The sequence below is a fragment of the Chelmon rostratus genome, chromosome 16 (genome assembly GCF_017976325.1).
Source record: "Chelmon rostratus isolate fCheRos1 chromosome 16, fCheRos1.pri, whole genome shotgun sequence".
Classification (NCBI taxonomy): Eukaryota; Metazoa; Chordata; class Actinopteri; order Chaetodontiformes; family Chaetodontidae; genus Chelmon; species Chelmon rostratus.
The window spans coordinates 12646443-12667603 of record NC_055673.1 but is presented as its reverse complement, the minus strand read 5'-3'; the positions used below and the strand labels follow the sequence as shown (position 1 = coordinate 12667603).

General features: G+C 39.4%; 1 protein-coding gene across 1 annotated transcript in view; it reads right to left on the bottom strand.

The window, feature by feature from the left end:
• Positions 1-21161, bottom strand: part of necab1 (N-terminal EF-hand calcium binding protein 1) — a 31829-nt gene that overhangs the window by 10545 nt on the left and 123 nt on the right. Inside the window, exons 2-6 of the mRNA XM_041955538.1 lie at positions 19202-19226; positions 16275-16383; positions 8230-8255; positions 7848-7945; positions 1814-1950 (exon numbers count right to left, since the gene is read on the bottom strand). Of these exons, the coding sequence (XP_041811472.1) occupies positions 1814-1950; positions 7848-7945; positions 8230-8255; positions 16275-16383; positions 19202-19226 (395 nt within the window). The remainder of the gene's footprint in view (positions 1-1813; positions 1951-7847; positions 7946-8229; positions 8256-16274; positions 16384-19201; positions 19227-21161) is intronic.

Below are 21161 nucleotides of genomic sequence, written 5' to 3'. Positions count from 1 at the left end.
TGATTGTGCTACAACCCAGTATTGATTGATTACTTTGTAACGCATCAACATGATGATAAAGAATCAAAAGCAACGTTTTTTTCTTTTGAATGGAGGTTTGGTAAAAGTTGGCAGCGAGTCAGTGCTCAGTGGTTGAAGCTGCAGCTCGAGTGTGAGCTGAGACAGGTGACGGGACACATTAAGACTGTGCGTCATCAGCTGTCCTTTAAATACATCATAACGCAGACATTACCTGCAGGGTCAGACCCATGTACATGTTCTCTCTCTCTCTCTCTCATAGACACACACACACACACACACACAAACCACATATATGAAATCTTGTGTGCTTGTACACTGAGTCATCATCACTAATGAACCGAGAACAGCAGGGGCATGCCTGAATTGTGAATGCAGACGCAGACTGATTGAGTACTGCACACACAGACACACACACACAGACACACACACACAGACACACACACACACACACACACACACACACACACACACACACAGAGCCCAATAAGAAGTGCCTCGGGTGAAATCGGCAACTGTCCGTTCTTCTCACAGAGAGAATGCCAGCGGGTGAGTGTTAATTATCAGTCAGTACATTCAGAAACATCCTAATTATATCACAACCACATTAATTATATTGTAATCGTCCGTCTGTCATGTGAACACCTTTTAGATGAATCTTACCACATCTTAGTTGAATTAAAGACAAAACTTAGGAAAGCATGTGATCAATAGAATTACTCTTGAGTGGCAGACATTCAACTTAGTCTGCTTTCTGGTGTTTTCATAAACAAACAGTGGCTTGCATCAGTAAAAAAAGTCACATTTTTCAATTAACACAGCAGCTACACAGCTTGTGCTAAACCTACATTCATTGATGTTTTTGGCCACTTGGGGGCAGCACGACAAACAGTAAATATAACATGTGACATATGATCACAAAGTTTATATGTTGAACTTGTTAGCAAACAGTTGTATGTATATGCACTCGGCAGACACTGAGCAACATTAGCATTGATTTGGAGTTGTGATAGAGGAGTTGTGTGTAAGTATGATCTGGGCTCGTCACTACAAATGCTACCTTTAATATTATATGTAGTCAGTATGCCTGCAGCTTTAAAGCACAAGGTCAATTCATGAGGCCTTTTTTTGCTCCTACTTCAGAGTAAATACTTTCTCAGCACAAGAGGGACTTTGAGTGATGTGACTGTACTGTGATTGGTCCACACATGAGCTAACCTAGCACCGGCAACTGCCATTTTTAAAAACCTGTGTATGTATGTTAGCACGCAACGGTAGGCTGAACACGTGGAACTAAACACAGACAAACAAAGACAAATGGTCTGACAGTAAAGTCCAGGCTTAATTATTGTTGCTACACCAAATGACGTCTGGCTTACGTCGCCTCAGTGCTCCTGTTGGCGGTGCAAATGCACAGCGGGGAGCTCCTCTCAGGGAGTATTTTTGCCTGCTGTAAATTGCTACTAAAATAATCTTCCTCGTGTTCAGCTGTTTTTTTGTCCAATGCATTTTTAATTTTCTCGCTCCATTTATATATATTTCCCCGTAGGATGGGGATTTGCATTGTGTCGACATTAACAAAGGATTATAGAAGAGCAGGTGGTCTACAGGGAAAGAACCTGTGTTGTTGCACTGCATCTTGGATAAAAGCATCATTTACAGTAAGCCCAAGGTGCAGGATGTAAATTATTGTGTGTGGTTTGGATAAAATTTTTAGACTTGCTCTGAGAACTGTAATTATGGGTGCCATTGTACAATATAATTTGTCCGTGTTTTAATGACTAATTGTTCTTACTTCTCCTGGCGGGTCTGCTCGGCAGTGGTTTCCATGGCGCACTCGAGCGAGCTTTGAAGTGAATGAAGCTGATTGGTTGTCTCTTTCAGCAGGAAGCGGGTCACAAACTGCTCCAGGTGGGTGGACTCCTGATAGTCCTGTCAATCAAGAGGAAGAGACGGCGGAGGAGGAGGAAAAGGAGGAGGAAGAGTTAGTGTAGGAGGAACGGTAAACAGAAAGGACAAGAGATCGAGGGTTTCACATGCCAGTCAAGAGTCACTCAACATCCAGATTTCCCCTGATAATTAAATGATGCCAACAAGATCACTCATTTAGAAAGGATTACGTAAGACAGCTGCATGAGGAGACGAGAAGAGGAAGAAAAACTAAATGAGCTCTGGTCTTCACACTCTACATCTCTTATCTGCTAAAACCAGCCTCTTAAAGTGTGTTTGATCAGTCTCAAATGGATGATAAGAAGGCAACAGAACAATCAAGTTAAATATGGAAGCAATACGGAAGTTTGTCATGATGAGTAGTCTGATCCTTATGTAAGCTGAATCATATGAAAAAATAATCAATAAGACTTTATGCAGGAAGCAGAGAAGATCATTGGTAGCATAGACACAGCCCAATAAAAGACACAGCTGGTGCAGGACATCATTAAAGACGCAAATTTGAGTGCCATAATTGAAGGGTGCGTGGCAACTGTGTCATCAAACTCTGACATCGAGGAACGTGACAAATATCTCTGACAGTATTGACACACTTTTGTCCTGAAAACATTTTATCTCGAGACAAAGGGCTCATAAGGTCAGGACCCTCTGATGACATTCAGGTGGGCAACAATGCCTTAGTTTAGGCAATCAGGTTCATTCAGACAAGGGTTATGTTGTCCTGGACTCAACGTGATCAGACATAAAGGAAATTAACATGATTGGGTGTGCATGATGAGACCTGATGAAGGGCAAAGATAATATCATAATGCTTTTCAATAAAAGACGTGTCAGTGAGATTTGGGGTCTTAAAGAATGAATTCTGTTTGTTTGTCTGTTGTGTTTTTGAAGATCCATAATCAGATCTGTACTGCTGGAGTCTTGAGGATGCACGTTTTTTTCTGACTGAGCCTCTGCATGTGACATGTTGACACGGCCTGCGTTGAAAAGGTTTTTTGAAATAATATCAGAAATGTGAAACAATCATTTGCACCTTCAGTCTAAGTCACATCTAACAATTTCCTCCACGCCGAGGACTGCGGGCCGAGCCGCACTCCGTCATTTTGTGAATCAGGCGGATGTTTATTTTCTGCAGGCTTTTGTGTTTGTTCAGAGAGCTGATGGAAAATAAATCAAACTGAATGACATTTCAGAGGACCGTCATTCGCTATGCCTGGACCAAAGCAGGAGGACTGAGTGCTGTTTTGGATCTAATCAAAGGAGAGTGAATGATGCTCGGCACAGCGGAGTTTGATGTTTGCACACTGCACCTGCTCCGAGCACTGCGACTGTTTGTACACTCGACTAACAATGAGGGGTTTGAGGGGAAGCGTTAATGCAACTTAGATTAGAGAAAGACGAATGCATGAATAGTGAAATGCGTGTGGCAGAAGCAGAAATATATCTCAGTGTTTTTGTCTGTTGGTAATTACTGTATTTTCAGAAAGTACAAGGAAGATGGTTTCAAATCTGGATTTTTTGATATCAGGCAGACACACACATCCTAATTGCAGTCTGCTGAGTGTCTTCTCGTGAGAGTGCTGAACTCTCAACAGTGTCTCCAGAATACAGAGCAGATCATTAGTCTCAGGCATTTCCCATCAGTCCTATCAAGAGGATAACATATTGGGCCATGCGTCTCCCAAAATTACAACCTAAAGTCGGTTTTTCACAACCACAAAGTACACAAAACCTCTGCGATTTCTGCAAAACCCCATAATTGTTATCTGTCGTAGGTACGGTTTGATCTCCTGACATTCTGCCAGTAAACACACACACACACACACACACACACACGAATGAACATTCACTCAGTGAGAATGAGTCACGACAAAACTGGTAAAGGTCATTCTCCTGTCTACCATCTGAGTATAGATTACCTCCTGTGACCTGTGCCTTTGTGTGTGTGTGTGTGTGTGTGTGTGTGTGTGCGTGTCCACCTCACCAATCTGCAGTCATTTTAAACAGCTTAAGGTCTACCTGATTTTTTCCTTTTTGCCTTTCCCTTGATCTTTCATTTTCAGCCGTACAAAAGGTCAAATAAGTGCTTGTTGGAGGCAGTGCACCGCTGCTTAAATCACACTTTTTAAGCCTCACAGTCGGGACTAAGGCTACGTGACCCCCACCCTGCCACACAGTCATCACTCTCTCTTTGCCAAATGGCTTTACCTCAGTATTTTAAAAATCCTGATTGCAAATCATCATCATATGTGGTATTTCTGAAGAACATTAAACCTGCAATAACTGATTTTTTTTTTTTTTTTTTTTTTTGGCTACCTTGGGGCAGCAGAAACAAGTTGTGAACACAACACTGACATATCATGACCATTTTAGCTGATTGCTCATTTACACATCCAGCAGATATTGAGCAACATTATCATTCGTTTGGAGTCATGTTTCTCTCCACCTGATGAATCCAGGTCCAGTATTTACAATCTTTTAGCTCTGTTTTTGGTCTCCACCAACTCCTGAGGAAAACATCTGCATAATGATATGTAATTTGAGATAAAATGTGTATTTTCCCAGTTTATATCATCATTAAGCAACATTTTGAGAGTCAGGTTAGATGCCTCGACTATATCTCATTCTCTCCTTTAACCTTTGTTATAAATTGGGTCAAAGTAGCAAGCTAACGTTAGCTTTGTCAGTTGGTTATGTTAGCTACAAACAGTTACGCCTGACAGTTACAAGGTTAAAGTGTTTGTAAGAACTAGCTAATAGCTACATTAGAACTAGTTTGTGTGGTCCTCCTAATGAACTGTATGAGAGCACAACAACTTGCTCTCTCCCCTGCAGGTGAGAAACACCTGAGATCTGCTGGAAGAGGTTGCGTATAGGAAACCTGTAAATAGCTTTGGCAGGAATATCTGTGCAAAACGATACCCTGAGTGCCTCTGCACAGATATGTATACATGCCTGGCTCTGACTTGATACAAAATCTCATGCCAGCTCCCTTGAACATGTGCATGGCTGTTTGATGCGTGCACACAAAAGTGCACACACAAATTAGCTTGTGCGCATGTAAGGTCACACAAGTGCACAGCAACAATCTTCCAATGCGATGCAAATGCAGCCAGCCCCCTCAAACACATCCACAGCCAAGAGACCACCCACTCAAATGCATACATAGTCCAACAGAGACGACTGAGCTTTGGTCTGTGAACGCAGCATCTGTTCTCCTCCTCACTCAGCCAACACTCGCCAACAGACAGACAAATAGTACTTATCATACGTTTCTTCTCTCTCTTTTCTTGTGCTATGACTCATTTTAGGGTCACAGAACCCACTTATGGTCTAACACACACTTTGCAGAAGGGAAGACCATGAATTAGGCTTCAGTGAGTAAAATCCTCTCTGTTCACGGTGTGGAGCTGGAATTTGATTTTATTCCCTCGGTCACTAACTCCTCAATTCTATCTAATTTGTGCTGAGTGGTGTGTTTTCATTTGAGCTCCAATATTCATTTTGCACTGTACATCTGTGAGGGAACAACAGTGAAGAGTGTGTTGGTGGGAAAAAAACCCTGTTTTGTGAGATGAACTGCGGCAGCATTTGGAGTCCTGTTTTTCTTGTGTGCTTCCTTGGGCTGACTTAAGTCCACAGCGAGGTGAATTATCCTTCTTCAAATGACAAAACCTGAAAACGCACATCCATACTGCCGCTGCTGCTTCTCTGCTTCCTCTCCTGCTGTCTCACCTCCCGCTGTCAGCTGTTCTTTTGGAGAACAGGAAAATGGTTTGAGGTGCAATTGGATTTTCGCACCTCATCACAGCTCGACACAAGTTGGAGTCCAGATTTCTCTTGGAGTAAAAACATTTTTTCAAGTTTTTCTAACACTCTTTTCATTTAAACTCCATGTTTGCTTATATGTATCTGTTGAAACGATCATCATTTGATACCTTTCCTCCCACACTGCTGTCTTTTTCTGTACATCTTAATCTGCTGTTTCCATTAATCTTTGTCACCACAGTCTTTAGGTGCTGAATTTGGATGTCGCCGTGTGGTACCTCTTTCTGCACTAATTAAAAAACGAGCACTGACAAATGAACAGTTTGACTCCCACGCGCTCGTTTCTGCAGGAGCCACAATGAGACGTGTCTGCTTCAGTGCAGATCTGAGGGTCGATTTGAGCTTCTTGGGATGTGTCATTCGTAACACATGAGAGGCTACAGAGAAAGAAAAAGAATCCTTCGATCTAATAAGCCACCTCTCTTCCTCATCCTTACATCCTCTCCATCACTTGAACCCTTCAGTCCTCGTTGTTTCCTCTGCCATCTCCGACAGTTTACCTTCATCTCTGTCTGTTCGCCCATCTCGCCCTCGCCACCCGCATTCCTCTTCTTCTCCTCTCTTATAATGTGTTAGGCGCTCAGCTCGAGCCACAGCTCTACAGTAAGATCAAGAGCACATAAAGTTTCTTTTTTTTTTAATCAAAAGCATGATCAAAAGCAGTATTTATTTAGCAAAGCAGCCACAACACATTTAATTCCTCATCTACGTTGGCTACAAGTCCAAAAAGAATCATAACATGTTTTATTCTGGAGGTTAATTAGTAACATGAAGTAGCCCGGCTTGTCCTGTTTGCCTCTGTAATGGAAATGTGGCTAATGGGAGATCTGAGGAAGCCACCTAGGCAGCAGAGGAGCATGCTGGGAGGGATTTGCAGCATGAAGTTCGGCCACACTGTGAGTCAATCAAACACCTCTTATTATTGCCATTACGTGCACTGCATGGCATGTCAGTGTGACGTTCACTGTGTGGAGGTGTCGGTGTGTGTGTCACGGCGACGTGATACGAATACACTGTTCGGATGTGACTGAAGAACGAGCTCTGAACAGACACAAGCAGCATCCACAATTTACCTGGCTGTTTTTAACAAATTCTTGTCCTGTTAACTTGATTCACACAATTTGCCACAACTGTCACAACCCTTCTTTTCAGTCATAACTCAGTCAAATCGAAGCACACACACATTGTGCACACATTAGCTCACTCTTTACAGTGGTGTCAGGGTCTCCAATGTCCCCCCAAGAATACATGTTCATACATTCCTTTAGAAATCACATAAAATGATTGTGGCTCATCAGAATAAGCTTTGCTCTGACATATTTAAAAGGAATTCAGGTGGTTACTGGCAGTAAAGTGTGAATGAGAGCAGATATTAACCAAAGCTGCATGACTTTCCATGAAGCAGATTTGTCCAGACAGCTACTATAATTATTACAGCAACTTTTTGATGCCATGAAATTCACAAGACTCAGAATTCGCATGACTTTGATCCCCTGACTTTTCTCCTCAAGCCATCAACAGGTTGACATTTTTGTCAAAATGTCTTTACAACTATTGGATGAATCGGCATGAAATTTGGTGCAGACATTCATGGTGCCAAGAGGCTGAACCCTGGCCACTTCTCCTCTTGAGACTAGCTGGTCAAACTTTGACTCTGTCCAGACTAACACCCACATTAGCTGCAGTTTTCAATTGGTGCAAACCAGTTTGCAAATGTTGGCATGCTAACATGCTAAACCAAGACATGTTAGCATTCAGCTAGCTGAATTACAAATACAAGTATATACACAATCTCAGATTTTTGAAGAAAAATAATCCAATATGACCCAATATATGCCAGTTCTGAATGTTAAAACCTCCTATCCTATTTCCACTGTAGACAGTTAAGCAGCTTTTATTTCGACTCACTTTTAGGCTTCTTTTAAATGCAGGGTTCAATTAGAAATTCTGCATTATCACTTGATTTAGATGCTTAAAATACCAACAGACACAGCTTTGGTAGCTTTGCGTGTCATGTTGACAAAAGCAGGTTTATCTTTTCGATGACTTACCTTCTTTGTTTTGTCCATCGCCTTCAGTATGGACATATTCAGGTCTTCCAAGGCGGCGAGAACATTCTCATATTCACCGAGGTGCTGGGAGAAATACTCTTCACAACAGACAGACCAAAAATAAAAAAAAAGAGGAACATTTTGTGAGTTGAACAACCAGGACAGGGCTGTGGGTGTTTTGTTGAAGCAGCATTGGTGTGACACCTCAGTCACACAGCCCGGAGGGGTTTAATCACAGAGCATGTGACCACATCTAACATGGTTCTCTCTTTATGCTGGGAAAATGTCAAATAGCATTTGAGTCTATGGCGGGGAGGTAAAGCAAGATAAAGCTATTACTGACATTAAGAGTTGTTTTTATGTAGACGAAGGATCAACTTACCACAGAGTTCATCAGTGTCCACGTTGCTGCAAAAGCAAAAAATGAGAGAGACGTTTAAATAAGAAGAATTATTTTGAAGCAGAAAGGTTAAAGGAGGTGACAGGCTAATCTCTCATCTCTGCAAGAGCCTTTCCTCGACCGGCTATGATTTGGTGAATTGGTGTGTGATGACAAATGGGAGCGGGTAAAATGTGATATGAATAAATGAATAATGTAGTTGCTTTTTTCTTTAGACATGTGGATAAGAGTCCAAAGGGAACAGTGAATCCCTCACAGGAAACCCTTGAGGAATCTTTGCTGCTGGTGATAAATTGCCATGCATGAGTGTGTTTTGGGGCGAGGTCTGAGTGTGTATATGTGTGTCTGAAAGAGAAAGACAGAAACGGAGAAGTAAAAAAAAGAAGAGGAAGGGAGCAATTCGAAGTGCAGGATTAGCCATTGTATCCCCTGCACAGCAAGAGACATAACAGAGACGTCTTATTCCCTGTTAGAATGAAGGAGACTGGGGAATTACACTGGTTTTAGCTCTATTCCACACAAGCTGGAGCTGCCGTTCACAAGGGAGGAAAGTGCTGTCAATCAATTGGTTCAAACAGGAGAAAACACTCAAAGCCACAGACGACAGGCAAGAACAGAGGAGGTAAACCAGAGGTGAGACACTAAACCCAGTAACAGAGCAGTATTGCAAAGAGTCTACAAAACATGATAGATGCAATGTGTGTGTGTTTAGACAGAGTGCAGATGTATGTTAAGCCTAAGGTGCAAATAATACATGTTTGTGAATCGAATTATTCTTTTGACACACATAATCTGCTTCGTAAAGTAGCACCATCTTTGTTGACAAAGCTTTAGAGGCTCAGGCAGGCACATTACTCATCCCATGATGCTCTTATAACGGGGATAACTAATTATATAATGCATAAAAGTCATCATTATGTCGATATGACTGTTTGAATGTCTCATCCTTTACTCTTTGAAGACTGAGGCTTTCCACTGGCCTTAATACTAGGCAGGGGGGAAATGAAAACATAAAATAAGTTAAAACTGACCCCCGAGGCACACCAAAGTAATTTCTAACACCATAAAAAAAAAGTCTGAGGCAGGACTAGAGTCTTTTGTGGACACTGTCAAAGAAAAACATTTATGTTTTTCAGTAACAAATGATGGTTTTGTTTATGAAATAATTAAGATGGTCAAGTTTAGTTATAAGGTCAGAAATGGTTCATAAGATACTATAAATGTTGAGATGAATTATAGGAAACTGTGAATGAAATAATGCTCAGTATATAGATGCTGTGTTCAAAAGCACACCCCCTTTCACTATTTGCTACAATAAAATTCAAAATGAAAGACTTTGGTAGTGATTCATCATTATTTTGCAACATCGCTGACAGGTGTAAGGATTGTCTAGGCTTTGAATATTTCACAACTATCACATCTGTGGTACTATCTCACCTGCTCAGGTGGTAATCCGAAGGTAAAGTCAGTGTTTAATATTTTACACTTGGCTTGAACAGTTAGTACAGGAACAGTCTATATTTGTGCCATTTCTTTATTTAACTGATTATTGCAGCAAATATTGGATAAATATTTCAACTTGTTCAACGTTTTTTACCTGGATGTGTATACATGAGAAAGGACAGTAAATGATTTTTTTTTCAGTTCATTAAAGTTTATTAAATGAGATCACAATCTGTGAAGTGGATCAATATTAATAATTAACTTTCCAGCGCTGATGTCACAGAGGCCTGACACCTCGGTGGAAGGGAAGTCATCATCACCATGGAGGACAGCGTCCCTTTATACGTCCTTAGCGCAGAAGAAACGTCTTTTTTCCCAACAGGAAAGGTCTTTGAAAGGTACAGTTGCAGGTTCTGATGAAGAATTTGACAAAACAATAGCATTAAAATATTCATCTGGACAAAGAATTCTTTTTAAAATACAGTTTTAAGGGTGCAACATCTAAGAATTGACTGCCTGTCGAATAGGGATAGTATATGATTAGAGTGATAACTGCTACTAGCTGTAGCTGCCATTAGCTAGCTAGCTCAGTTATTGTGAAAGCTCTGCATCAGGTTTGCACCAGGAGGAGTTTTTCAGGCCCAAGGGTGATGGTGGGGGGCAAGAAAATCGCGTAAATGTTGTTGGACTGAGGGCAGACAGAACGCCACAGTGACTCACTATGGGCTCTCTCTGGCATTACCAGACAGGATGGGCTAGCTGGTTAGCATGCTAACTTCAGTAGATATCTCTGCAGCACAATACATAGACCTCTTTGACATAACCTCAAAACAATTATTTCTTTACACACTGTGGATAATTTTAGTTCACTTTTTAGCGTTTTAGACTATAATTTGCGCACATCGCACCTTTGAAGTAAAATCATATTTTTCTACATTCATTATTGTTGAAAATAGATTAGTGTGGATCCATGTTCCTTCTGAATAGAAATCAAAATCAATATGTCAACAAATAATCATTTTGTACCTTTGATGAACATCTCCATGCACAGTTCCACATGGGTTTTGGCTACCTCCTCCACCATCCAGGGGTTGGATTCAAACTTCCAACCATCAGCCCACTGCCATTGGCTGTTCTGAAAGACAAAGTTTAATTTCAGAACATTTACCCCTGAAATATGCTTTGTAAATAATTTAAAGGCAGAGTAATGACATTTGCTAATAAGGCTGGCTCAAGGCTTTTTGAGGAACCACACTGCCCTGGTAAAAAATGCATAAAATGCGGATCCACGCAAAAACTCATGGAGAGAAAGAGGAGTTAGCCTTAGTGACATTAAGAAAGTGTGCAAGGTAACCTTTTTCAATACTGTAAGCCCAAAAACAATTGCCTAAGGTTACGCAATAATACATGACAAGAATTCCCAGTATGAGAAAATCGAAGTGGAGGTGTGCGTTGTGACTCCATGTCCTTTACAAGCAAAGGCAAAATGAGGAGCTGTGTTTCAACACTTATCCATTTTTAAACTATGTTAGCTCAACACAGTGACTTCACTGCTAATGTATCATGACACATATTGCTACCGTAGCAGAGGTGTTATATGCTATAACAGTTATTAAAATAGTTATTAAAATTGTATGAAAGAAATAGTTTTTGGGGACTAAGCTTGTTGGCAGCTAGTCCTAAATGACAACAACGATGCTGAGCAGCAGCCATGGCGGATAGCATTTGCTGCCTGACAGCATATCATTTTATAATAATTGAATTTAAGGCATAATTTGCTTTTGAGAGAGTCAGATGAACTGTTTCCCCCTGCTCCTGGTCTTTATGCTAAGCTAAGTTAATCACCTCCTGGCTCAAGTCCAAATTTACAGTATTCTACAGGTCTGACAGTGGTATTGATCATCTCATCCACAACAAACAAACTATTCCTAAAACATTGCCAAAACCATCTAAACAGGTCACCTTATATAAACTCATCAGTTCAGTGCAGTTTTGCTCTTACTGGAACTGAGTTCAAAGTCTGGAAATGTGGCAAAAAAAAAAATCTTCACATGTTGTAACTCGGTCCCCCTGTGGCAGTGGGGAGCACAGACACAAGCCAGCTCTGACTTTCAATCATGTAACTGTCAGTTTTCCACAGTTGAAGGATCTATATACAGCAGTACCAACAATTGTCTGTCGATTTGTAAAGTCACCCACCATAGATCTGATAAAGGCCCCAAGCCAGACACTATGGACTTCCGGATGTGATTTTCGAATGGCAGATTTCAAGGCATTGTACTCTTCCTGGCTTCTGAGTGAGCTCAGAGTTGCACCTCTCGACTCACAGAACCGCTAAAGAGGGGAACATAAACAGAAGCTGAGATGGAAAGCAAAACAAAAGTAAAAAAAAAATTTTTGTATTGTATTGTTAATATTACCTGTGCACTGAGCCAATTGTACCTCATATTCTGGAAGCTGAAACAGCGGTTGCCAACCCGAGTCATACCAACGCATTTGCCATCTTCAAGTATCATGTTAGAAAGAAGGCAGTGTAAGTAAGAGTCCTGGACTAGAAAAGCTTAACATGCTGCACCTAAACATAACCCTGGTTAGCCAGTTCTCAGCTGATAGTGATGGTGGCTCTCTGTACTTGTAGCTCATTAATATTGACTGAATGAGCAATAATATAATATATTGAAAAACAAATGCAAGTCTATAAAAACTATCCTCAAAGTCAGTCCTGCTTATGGATGACAGCAAACCAGCTGGAAGCAATATTACTGTAAAAGTAATAGTTGGCTAATAGTAGGCTGCAAAGTTACTACAACAAGTTTTTCAGTTTCTTTGATTGTTGATGATTTCAGAGGCACAATTGTACACACATATAATTACATCTCCTGCAGGCATTTGCTGTTGTTAGACTCGACTGGTTGTATTGGGCAGATCAATGAAGTTAATACTACAGTTATAATCCTACACTACACACACACACTCATGCCTCTTATGATCACAATTCAACTGAAGCAATCACGATAAATAGTAAAAGAACAACAGAAAAGAGCAAATGTTTGTCGGACTGACCGTCAGCTGCAGATGTCAGCTGTAAACGGAGAGAAGACGTTATTAGCAGTTAAGTTTTAACGGGTTAGTTTGCTGCACTAAAGCTGAAAATAAACAATGTTTATTTCATTTTCAGATTCTTTTGGTGACACTAAAAACATGACACACGGACATAATGTTAGAGTTATAGAAAATACTAGCAGAAAAAAATATTAATAAAGCAAATATCTCTGTGGATTTTACTCACCAGCAGCAGTCCACTGGTCAGCAGCAGCACAACAAATCGAATAACTGATGCCATCTGTGGAAAGAAAATGTCAGGAAATGTGATTTGGTGGCATTTTTTAAACAAGATTTTTGTAGGAAATGTATAATATGGACAGACGATGAAAAACACAGATCAGTAATCACTACGATGCCATGCTGGGAGGTAAGAATGAATCCTGCTGTCTCACCTGTGCGGAGATGATCTGATCAGGTTGCAGTTGCAGAAGCAGGTAGCCAGTTCTTTAGGAAACACTCTTTATAAACCTTCGTCAGCTGTGACCGTTTTAGCCTCTAGCGTGTTTTGTTGTTTTAGTGAATGACTTAGCACATTTGGCACGTTGCCAAATAATCAAGGCAAACAAAACCGCTTTCCTCACACGCCACAGTCAATCATCACTTAAATAAATCATTTTTGATTCTACTTCTCAACAAGGAAGGATTTACATTATTGCTGTACCGGCAAAGACAGATCTTCTACTAAACTTCTACTCCACTGAATGTTTTAGGGAAATTGTATTTTTTACACAACTATATTTCAGCCTCAGTAACTGTTTGCTTTTCAGATTACAGTTTTTCACACCACTCTTAGACATGCCGCCACAGGCTGTTAACATGGCCACATTGTTGATTGGAACTATATTATTGCGAGTTAGCAAAAAGTCTTTCTTAGCCTGATTAGAAAGAAATTTACCCCAAACTGCACCAGGCTTTATTCAAGCAGAGTACACAGGCAATCAAATATGGCTTAAACTAGCTAATGATTCGGTCCTTGGCACTGCACCACCTTCAGGTTGGAGTTTTTAGTTTTCCACAAACTTGTTTGATTATTCTATATAAAAGCGGAACTTTCAAACTGATCCACCGTCGTTTTTCATCGTCTTCTATCACAGGACAGAAAAATTGTTATGTAATAGAAGCCAATGGATATATTGTGTTTCATCCTTTTTAAAATTTGTTATTTTTTAATCAACAAAGAGCATTGTTAATTGTTGCATACGCACATCTTGAAAAAAACATCTACTTGTTGCACACAGTAAACATTGCACTTCTTACACCACCATATTTGTCTGTCAGCTTTAGTTGCTATTTGCTTTTCAGATTACATGATCACACATTTCCTGTCCAGTGAAAAGCAGCTCACGAGAAGGTGACACTACAACATGCATCTTATGGAATATGATGCATTGCTGTACATTAAACTAAGCAACAGTGCATAAAGTAGTTAAAATTGCTCAGCCTTAAACCTCTAAAACAGTAAAATGCAGCATACATGTACATTAATGCAAATCCAAAAACACATAATAGTAGAAAAACAGATATAATAGTAAAACACTCACATTTTTCTCCAGAAACTGACAACCCAAATAATAAATTAATTAATTTAAAATAATCAAGAGATTAATCCATAATAAAAAATAATCATTAGTAGCAGTCCTATATAAAATAGTTAAAAATGATCCATCTCAGCCAACAGTAAAATCCTGCTTGTACATTAATGTATGAGTAATAGTAATCTAGTGATCTAGTGCTTTTATTTTTGATACTTTAAGTACATTTTGCTGATAATACTAGGATAGCTTTACTTAAGTAAGAATGTGGAACATTTGTAGTGGAGTATTTTCACAGTGTGGTATAAGCGCTTTTTTAGTTCCCGTCTCTCAGCTGTACTTTGAGCTTAATCTAACATAGCATGGAAACATGCTCAAAGTCAGCATGCTACGTTTGCATGCCTCCTCTATATCTCACCTAAAAATCAATCCTTGTTCCCAATCCTCATTTTCACAATCCTGTAGAAAACCTGCACACTGGCAGCATGCATATGTTCACCGTTACGGTCTTATCTATATATCTTCTCATTTCATGCAGTGTTGTGCAGGAAGTATGTTTGGGGTGGATGGTAGACGGATGGTGAAGGTTTTAGGAGGTTCATACACGTCATGAGGTGGTTTCTGTGCAGTTTCTCTGTCTGCCTGTTGCTATCGTGGTATCCGGTGGTTGTCTGGTGGTTGCCATGGTGCTCTGAGTGGTTGCTATAGCGTTTAGGATGGTTGTGTGTGTGTGTGTGTGTGTGTGTGTGTGTGTGTGTGTGTGTGTGTGTGTGTGTGTGTGTGTGATAGATAGATAGATAGATAGATAGATAGATAGATAGATTTTAGGGCTGTTTAGTGATTAAAAATATTAAAGTAATAATTTACTTGCTTTGTTATTAATTTATGGCATATTTAATCTGTCACAGGTAGACTCAACCAGGTCTGAACACCTGTTGGAGTGTAGCTTGATGAGACAGGCTGCTCACGGTATCATGCAAAACAAAAAAAATTGAAAAAATAGTACAGTTCCATCTGTGTACATTTTCCATTCACTGGGGTGAGTCATCTGCCTCCATCATGTTTGCAAAACTACTGTAGACGATTGTATGTTCAGTGATGTAAAGGGTCAAGGGCATCATAGAACGCGGTTACTGTTATTTTTCCTGTGATTACTTCATTTAAATAAACGTGATATTTTGACAGCCCTAATGTATCATATGATAAGGGCTACTTTCTTTTTCATATTGTATTCTGTACACTGTACAATATAATGATAGACAAATACATTATGATTTCTAATGAAACTTCAGTGTCCATCTTGGTTTGAAAACATGTCAAGATCATTTCCATAGCACACAGAGCACTAAGCTGGGATCACAACTGAAACAAATTCCAAAGTATTTTGAGTTTCAAACATAGTGTTAACCTAAAATTTCTATCCATCCAGTGCTTCACTGTTCCTGTAAGACGGTCAATATTTGCATTTGGTAAGGTGATTATGTTATTATTATCTCATTATAACTTTATTTATACAACACCTTTCAGAACAACAACAAAGTGATTTGCAACAAAAACAAAATGAAAAGCAAATAAAATTAAAACAGAAGATATAAAACAAGCTACAAATAATTGCAACAAATAGCATGTTACATATGTTATATACACATTTTATGTGTTGTCTATATATGATATTGTTGAGGTTCATACAACAATTATGTGTATTTTGAATAATGTATTATAGGTGGACTACACTGAGGTTATGTTTCCATTTGCTGTTTCTTCCTTAAGCATGAGAACACAGTCACATGTTGTTTCCGACAGGTCAGTAAAGCAGTAAAGACGTTAAAGAAGTTTAGGAACAACATGGACTTTGGAACATGTAGAAACATCTGCAAAACTTTCGCATGCCAATTCTGTCCTCCGTGGTTTAAATTAATAAAAGGATAAAGCAATTAATTGACTTACTCTGTGTTATGAGTATCAATTGTGTGGAAGAGCTCCTTCAATTCCTCAGCTGTCAAGACTCCATCAGAGAAGTAGGCCTTGAATTCATCAAAGGAGAGTTTCCCATCATCTGGGGAGAGAGCAGAAAGGCAGCTTGTCAGCAGCGTCAGGACAGCTCAGTCAGGACTGCGACATTCTGTGAGGCAAGGTGGTCATTTTCTAACAGTCCTCATATACATCAACGACTTGCTTTGGTCAAATGAGCATTCTGATTTGTGTTTGCAGCAGTGGAGGAGGAAGTATTCACATCATTTACATCACTTACAAAAGCATGTAGGTGTAATGAGGAAGGTGTACTTCAAGTACTGTGGCCCTATTATATATAATGTCATTAGATTATTAATACTGATGCTATTGTTGTAGTTGGTTGAGGTGGAGCTTATTTTGAACTAATTTGTATGTAACACTGCAGCTAATGACGACTTTCATTATGGATTAACCTGCTGATTATTTTCTACATTAAACAATTAATTGTTTCGAAATTCTAAAAATAGGGAGAAATTCATCACAATCACCCAGAGGGACACCTTCAAAATGCTTGTCTTGTCCAAACCTTCATGTTCGTGAAAATAAGTTAAAATAATTAAAAACGAAAAGCAGCAAATCCTCACAATTAAGAAGCTGGAACCATGAAATATTTTTGCATTTTCACATAAAAATGATTTAAACAATATTTGTCTGTTAATTGTTTTACTAATCTACTAATCGTTTCACCTGTACTTGCATATACTTTTGGGTAGTTTGATTCATGACAAAGCATCATATTCAATGCACTTTTTGTATGTTTCAAATGCAAAAGTCTTGATTTGCAAAGCAATTGATAACTTAAGCTGTAGTGAAGTAAAAAGTACAATATTTGCCTCTGAAATGGAGTAGAAGTGTGAAGTGACAAGAAAAGAGAACTCAAGTAAAGAATTGTAACAAAGTACAGTACTTGAGTTAATGTACTTTCTTACATTCCACCACTGATCTGCAGGTGTGTGACATGTAATGAAATGCATTATGGAAGAGAAAAGCTTTGAGGATGGTTCAATAACTTTTAATGAAGAATCTCGGTCCACCTCGTGAGCTGATGAACAATAACATGCAGCGTGTATTAAAATAACTCCACTGTGAAAATCTCGTCCTTGTTTGTATTATTAAAGTAATAGACCAATTTAACGGTAATCTCAAACAATCAGTCATTGTTATGCTTTCAGGCTTGGCAATCATAAAGACACGAGCTGTGTGAAATATTAATGGGGTGAAAATAAGCAGAATTTCAAAATGTGGAGCCCAAGATGAAATATCCTTCAGCCAAATGAAGATAATCAACCCCAGACGACTTATTTCTCACACAGCTCTGTCTGTGGCTTTTCTTTACATGCTCACTGCTGACCTGGTGCTCTGGAGGTCACGTGTACTATGACGGTCATGTCACTATAGATGCTGCGAGCAAGAGCCCCTTCTGGAGGATGCACAACGGCGAGCACACACGCACATACATCACGCGCACGGTGACTCATCAATGAGCTCACAAAAAATCTCGGAACGGATGTGACATGTAAGCACTGCTGTTTGCACAACACTGAAAACAAACATGTGGGATGACTTCTTATCTTGCTGCATGGCAGGACCTCAAATCATTCACAGCGTGGGATGCACATTTAATGAATAATGAGGCATGTCAGGCCCTGTGAATAATGAATTATGATTAGCTATTTTTGCCTGTAGAGGAAATCATTTTCGATGTCAGGTTCTCTGTCAAAATGTCAAATGAAACCTGACTTCAGTGCGTTCCTTAGACTAAAAACACTCATTGCGGTTTGATTGTCTGATAGCAGCAATGAACAAGCCTGTGTGAACGTTTAACATGATGTGTGGAATTGTGTCAGCAGGGTTATATTTCATGACACGTGTTAGCTTGACACTAAAAGATACTGTCAGTGCACAGTCAAACAAACGTCCTCTCATGTCTGATCTGTAGGATATCCGACATGCATTTTGACAGAGGTTCAAACATCAAAGCAGTTCATTGGACAGAGCGTTATACATTATTATTATTATTATTATTTTAAAAACCTTCATCAGAGCACACCCAATGTCCAAAGAAGAAACTTACTTAAGCTGAGTGTGCACCAAGATTAAATGATCAGTCGAGGCACACGACTGTAAGAGCTTCAGATAATATTTCTTACTGTGGTATTACAATGTACACTCTGTACAGGTAGGAAAATGTTTTTAGTACAGAAACTTGTGTGCAAGTGATTTCTTGCAAGTATCACACATTTTAAAATGCTGTTACCGACATTCAAATGGTATTTCATTTTTGACTGCACACAAATGCAAGAAAAGCAGAGCAGTCAATCAGGCTGACTTAGCTCTATAAATAAATCAGACTCAATAAATTAAAATGCAAGGCCTGTGATCCACGGTGCTTTTTCACCTCGTCTTTTGGGGTTTTCTGCATTTGTGCTTCGTTCGAGTATTTACACTGAGGGATGCCTGGTCAGATTACCAGGATTCAGACTCCTGCTGTCCCCAGTTAGCAACAATATAAACCGCATATTTTGATACTGCACATTTTGATAAATCTGCACAAGATATTTGAGGTGAAGCAACAGCAGAATTTGCCTAGAGCCTCCACCCATGCAGCTCTAAGTAATCAAGCATGGACCACCATGATGGAAATTTCTAACTTGTCCCAATTTTCGATATTTTTCTTCGTTTACGTTCTGATATTGAACCTCAGTGGGCATGGTCAGTTTCCTGTTTCCATGGAAACTGAACGAGTATCAGCAGAGAGTCATGATCAGAATTTCATTGAGAAAGTACATCTGTTTTCACACATGAGAGAGAGAGAGGTTGAAGTAAAGCCAAAGACTGAGTGTGTTTGGTGCAATATTTACCATTTTTATCAGCTCGCCGCAAAATCTGTAATGAGAAAAGGAGAGGGGAGGGATGTCAAAAATAGGTTTCACATCATCAAAGTTAAAGTAAGTGTGTGTGCGGGGATCATCGATCAGACTCTCAAAAGCAGTGTGTCATTAAATTATTGATAGTGCTGTCCCAGAGTCCAGAGGAGATGAAAGGCAGGGTGGCAATGACCACATCAGCTTTAAAAGGGTCCAACCGCCTCGATATACCATTGCCCAATTCTTCTTGTTAGATTTGCACTTGTGAAGATGAATCCGAACAGGCCTTGAGTGTATTTACACATTCTCACTAAAGGCTGAATCTAAATCTGACAGCAAAGCCCTTTGTGTGGACGATCTAAATTCTAAAATGTCATTCAAACTGGGGGGAAAAATCCTTCCATCTTTGGATTTTCCTTGCTTGAGGCAGGGGGGCTTCAGCTCTGTGCTACAAAGGCGTAAAAATACAAATAGAAAATATCCACCCACCTTCTCCTGGCAGTCTGTTGTGTGCTCTCGCTTACATAATTCATTCAAATTGTGCAGCCAATCAGTATTTATGGCTTTGTTTGCTGTCCCGACCCATAAACTCAGATCTCGTGTTTTGATAATCAATTAATAAAAGCAAACATTTGCTGGTATAGGAATTTGCTGTTTTTCTCGTCTCACATTATCCTGAATTGTACATTTTTAGACATTATGATGGGGCTTTGTAATAATGTAACAGGAATGCTTCATGGTGTTCTGATGTTTTACAAAACACGCAATAATGAAAGAACTTGTTACTTTCATCTGCTCTCTAAACTCTATGGGATGACTGTCCTCTCTGCTTTTATTAACTCATGTGTGTGACATTCATGCAAAATATACACCTGAAAATCATTCAGAATTGTGGGCTGACTGGATTAGATCATTCATCCTTATAAAAAAGAAAAGCACACATGGAGATGCAGCACATCTAGCCTGAAACTGGAAGCCATACAGGAGATGTCAAGACACACGGAAGCAGAGCTCTCAGTCCCTGACACTTGATCATCATCACCGATACATTCGCTGCAGTGGATACAGCTTTCCAACTTAAATAACTCTTGGTTCCCATGTGTGCAGTCTCCCCTGTTTGTCTCAAACACTGAGGGCAGCCAACAGGTTTATAGTTAAGACATCAAAAGAGTGGAGGGACGAGGGGGAATACAATTAGGTGGTGGGTACCGAGGCAGAACTAAACAGGGGAGGGAAAGCTCTTGAGAGGGAATCACTTGAGGAAGATCATTAGCTGTGGCGATATGCATGTAAGATGTGATTTAAATATTTAAATCCTCATCATCTGAGGGAGATCTACAAGTGTTGGGAATTATTAAATTATAACAGCATTTCAGTCATTAAAAAAAATCTACTTTTTAAATCAAAAAAGTCCTAAATATGAATATTTTTTGCATAATTGAGCTAGATTTGGCTTGGTAAGGTCAGCATGAATAACACCCTGACTTTTATCAGCTCAATTGGTATTTGGTTTTGAAAACTGACATAAAGATGGATGGCCAGCCCTAGAAATCCTCACACCATGAAGCTAAATTAAAGGTCAGTCTTGTCAAATTGATGAATTGTATAAAACCAGGACCCTTCGTACCCTGCAAACATAAGGGGGATCCAAATTATCTCAGGTGATTAAAACCCTCCAGCAAATCACAATTAAAATCACGAATAATTATATTTGAAAAGTAAAATGTACCTCTCTCCTCAAATAATAACAATGATAAATAATGTCATAAAAAATGTGTTTATCCAGGAAGGCTTACTTGTTTTTTCTACTATTATAGGTTATAGATTGTTACAAAGGTAATTTGAAATAAAATGATTATGCGGTCAGGGTTAGTTTTTGCACTTTCTCAAAAATTAAAATAACATCATTGCAGGCATTAGTGGTGAAGATAAAATCAATTTTGTACTACAAGTA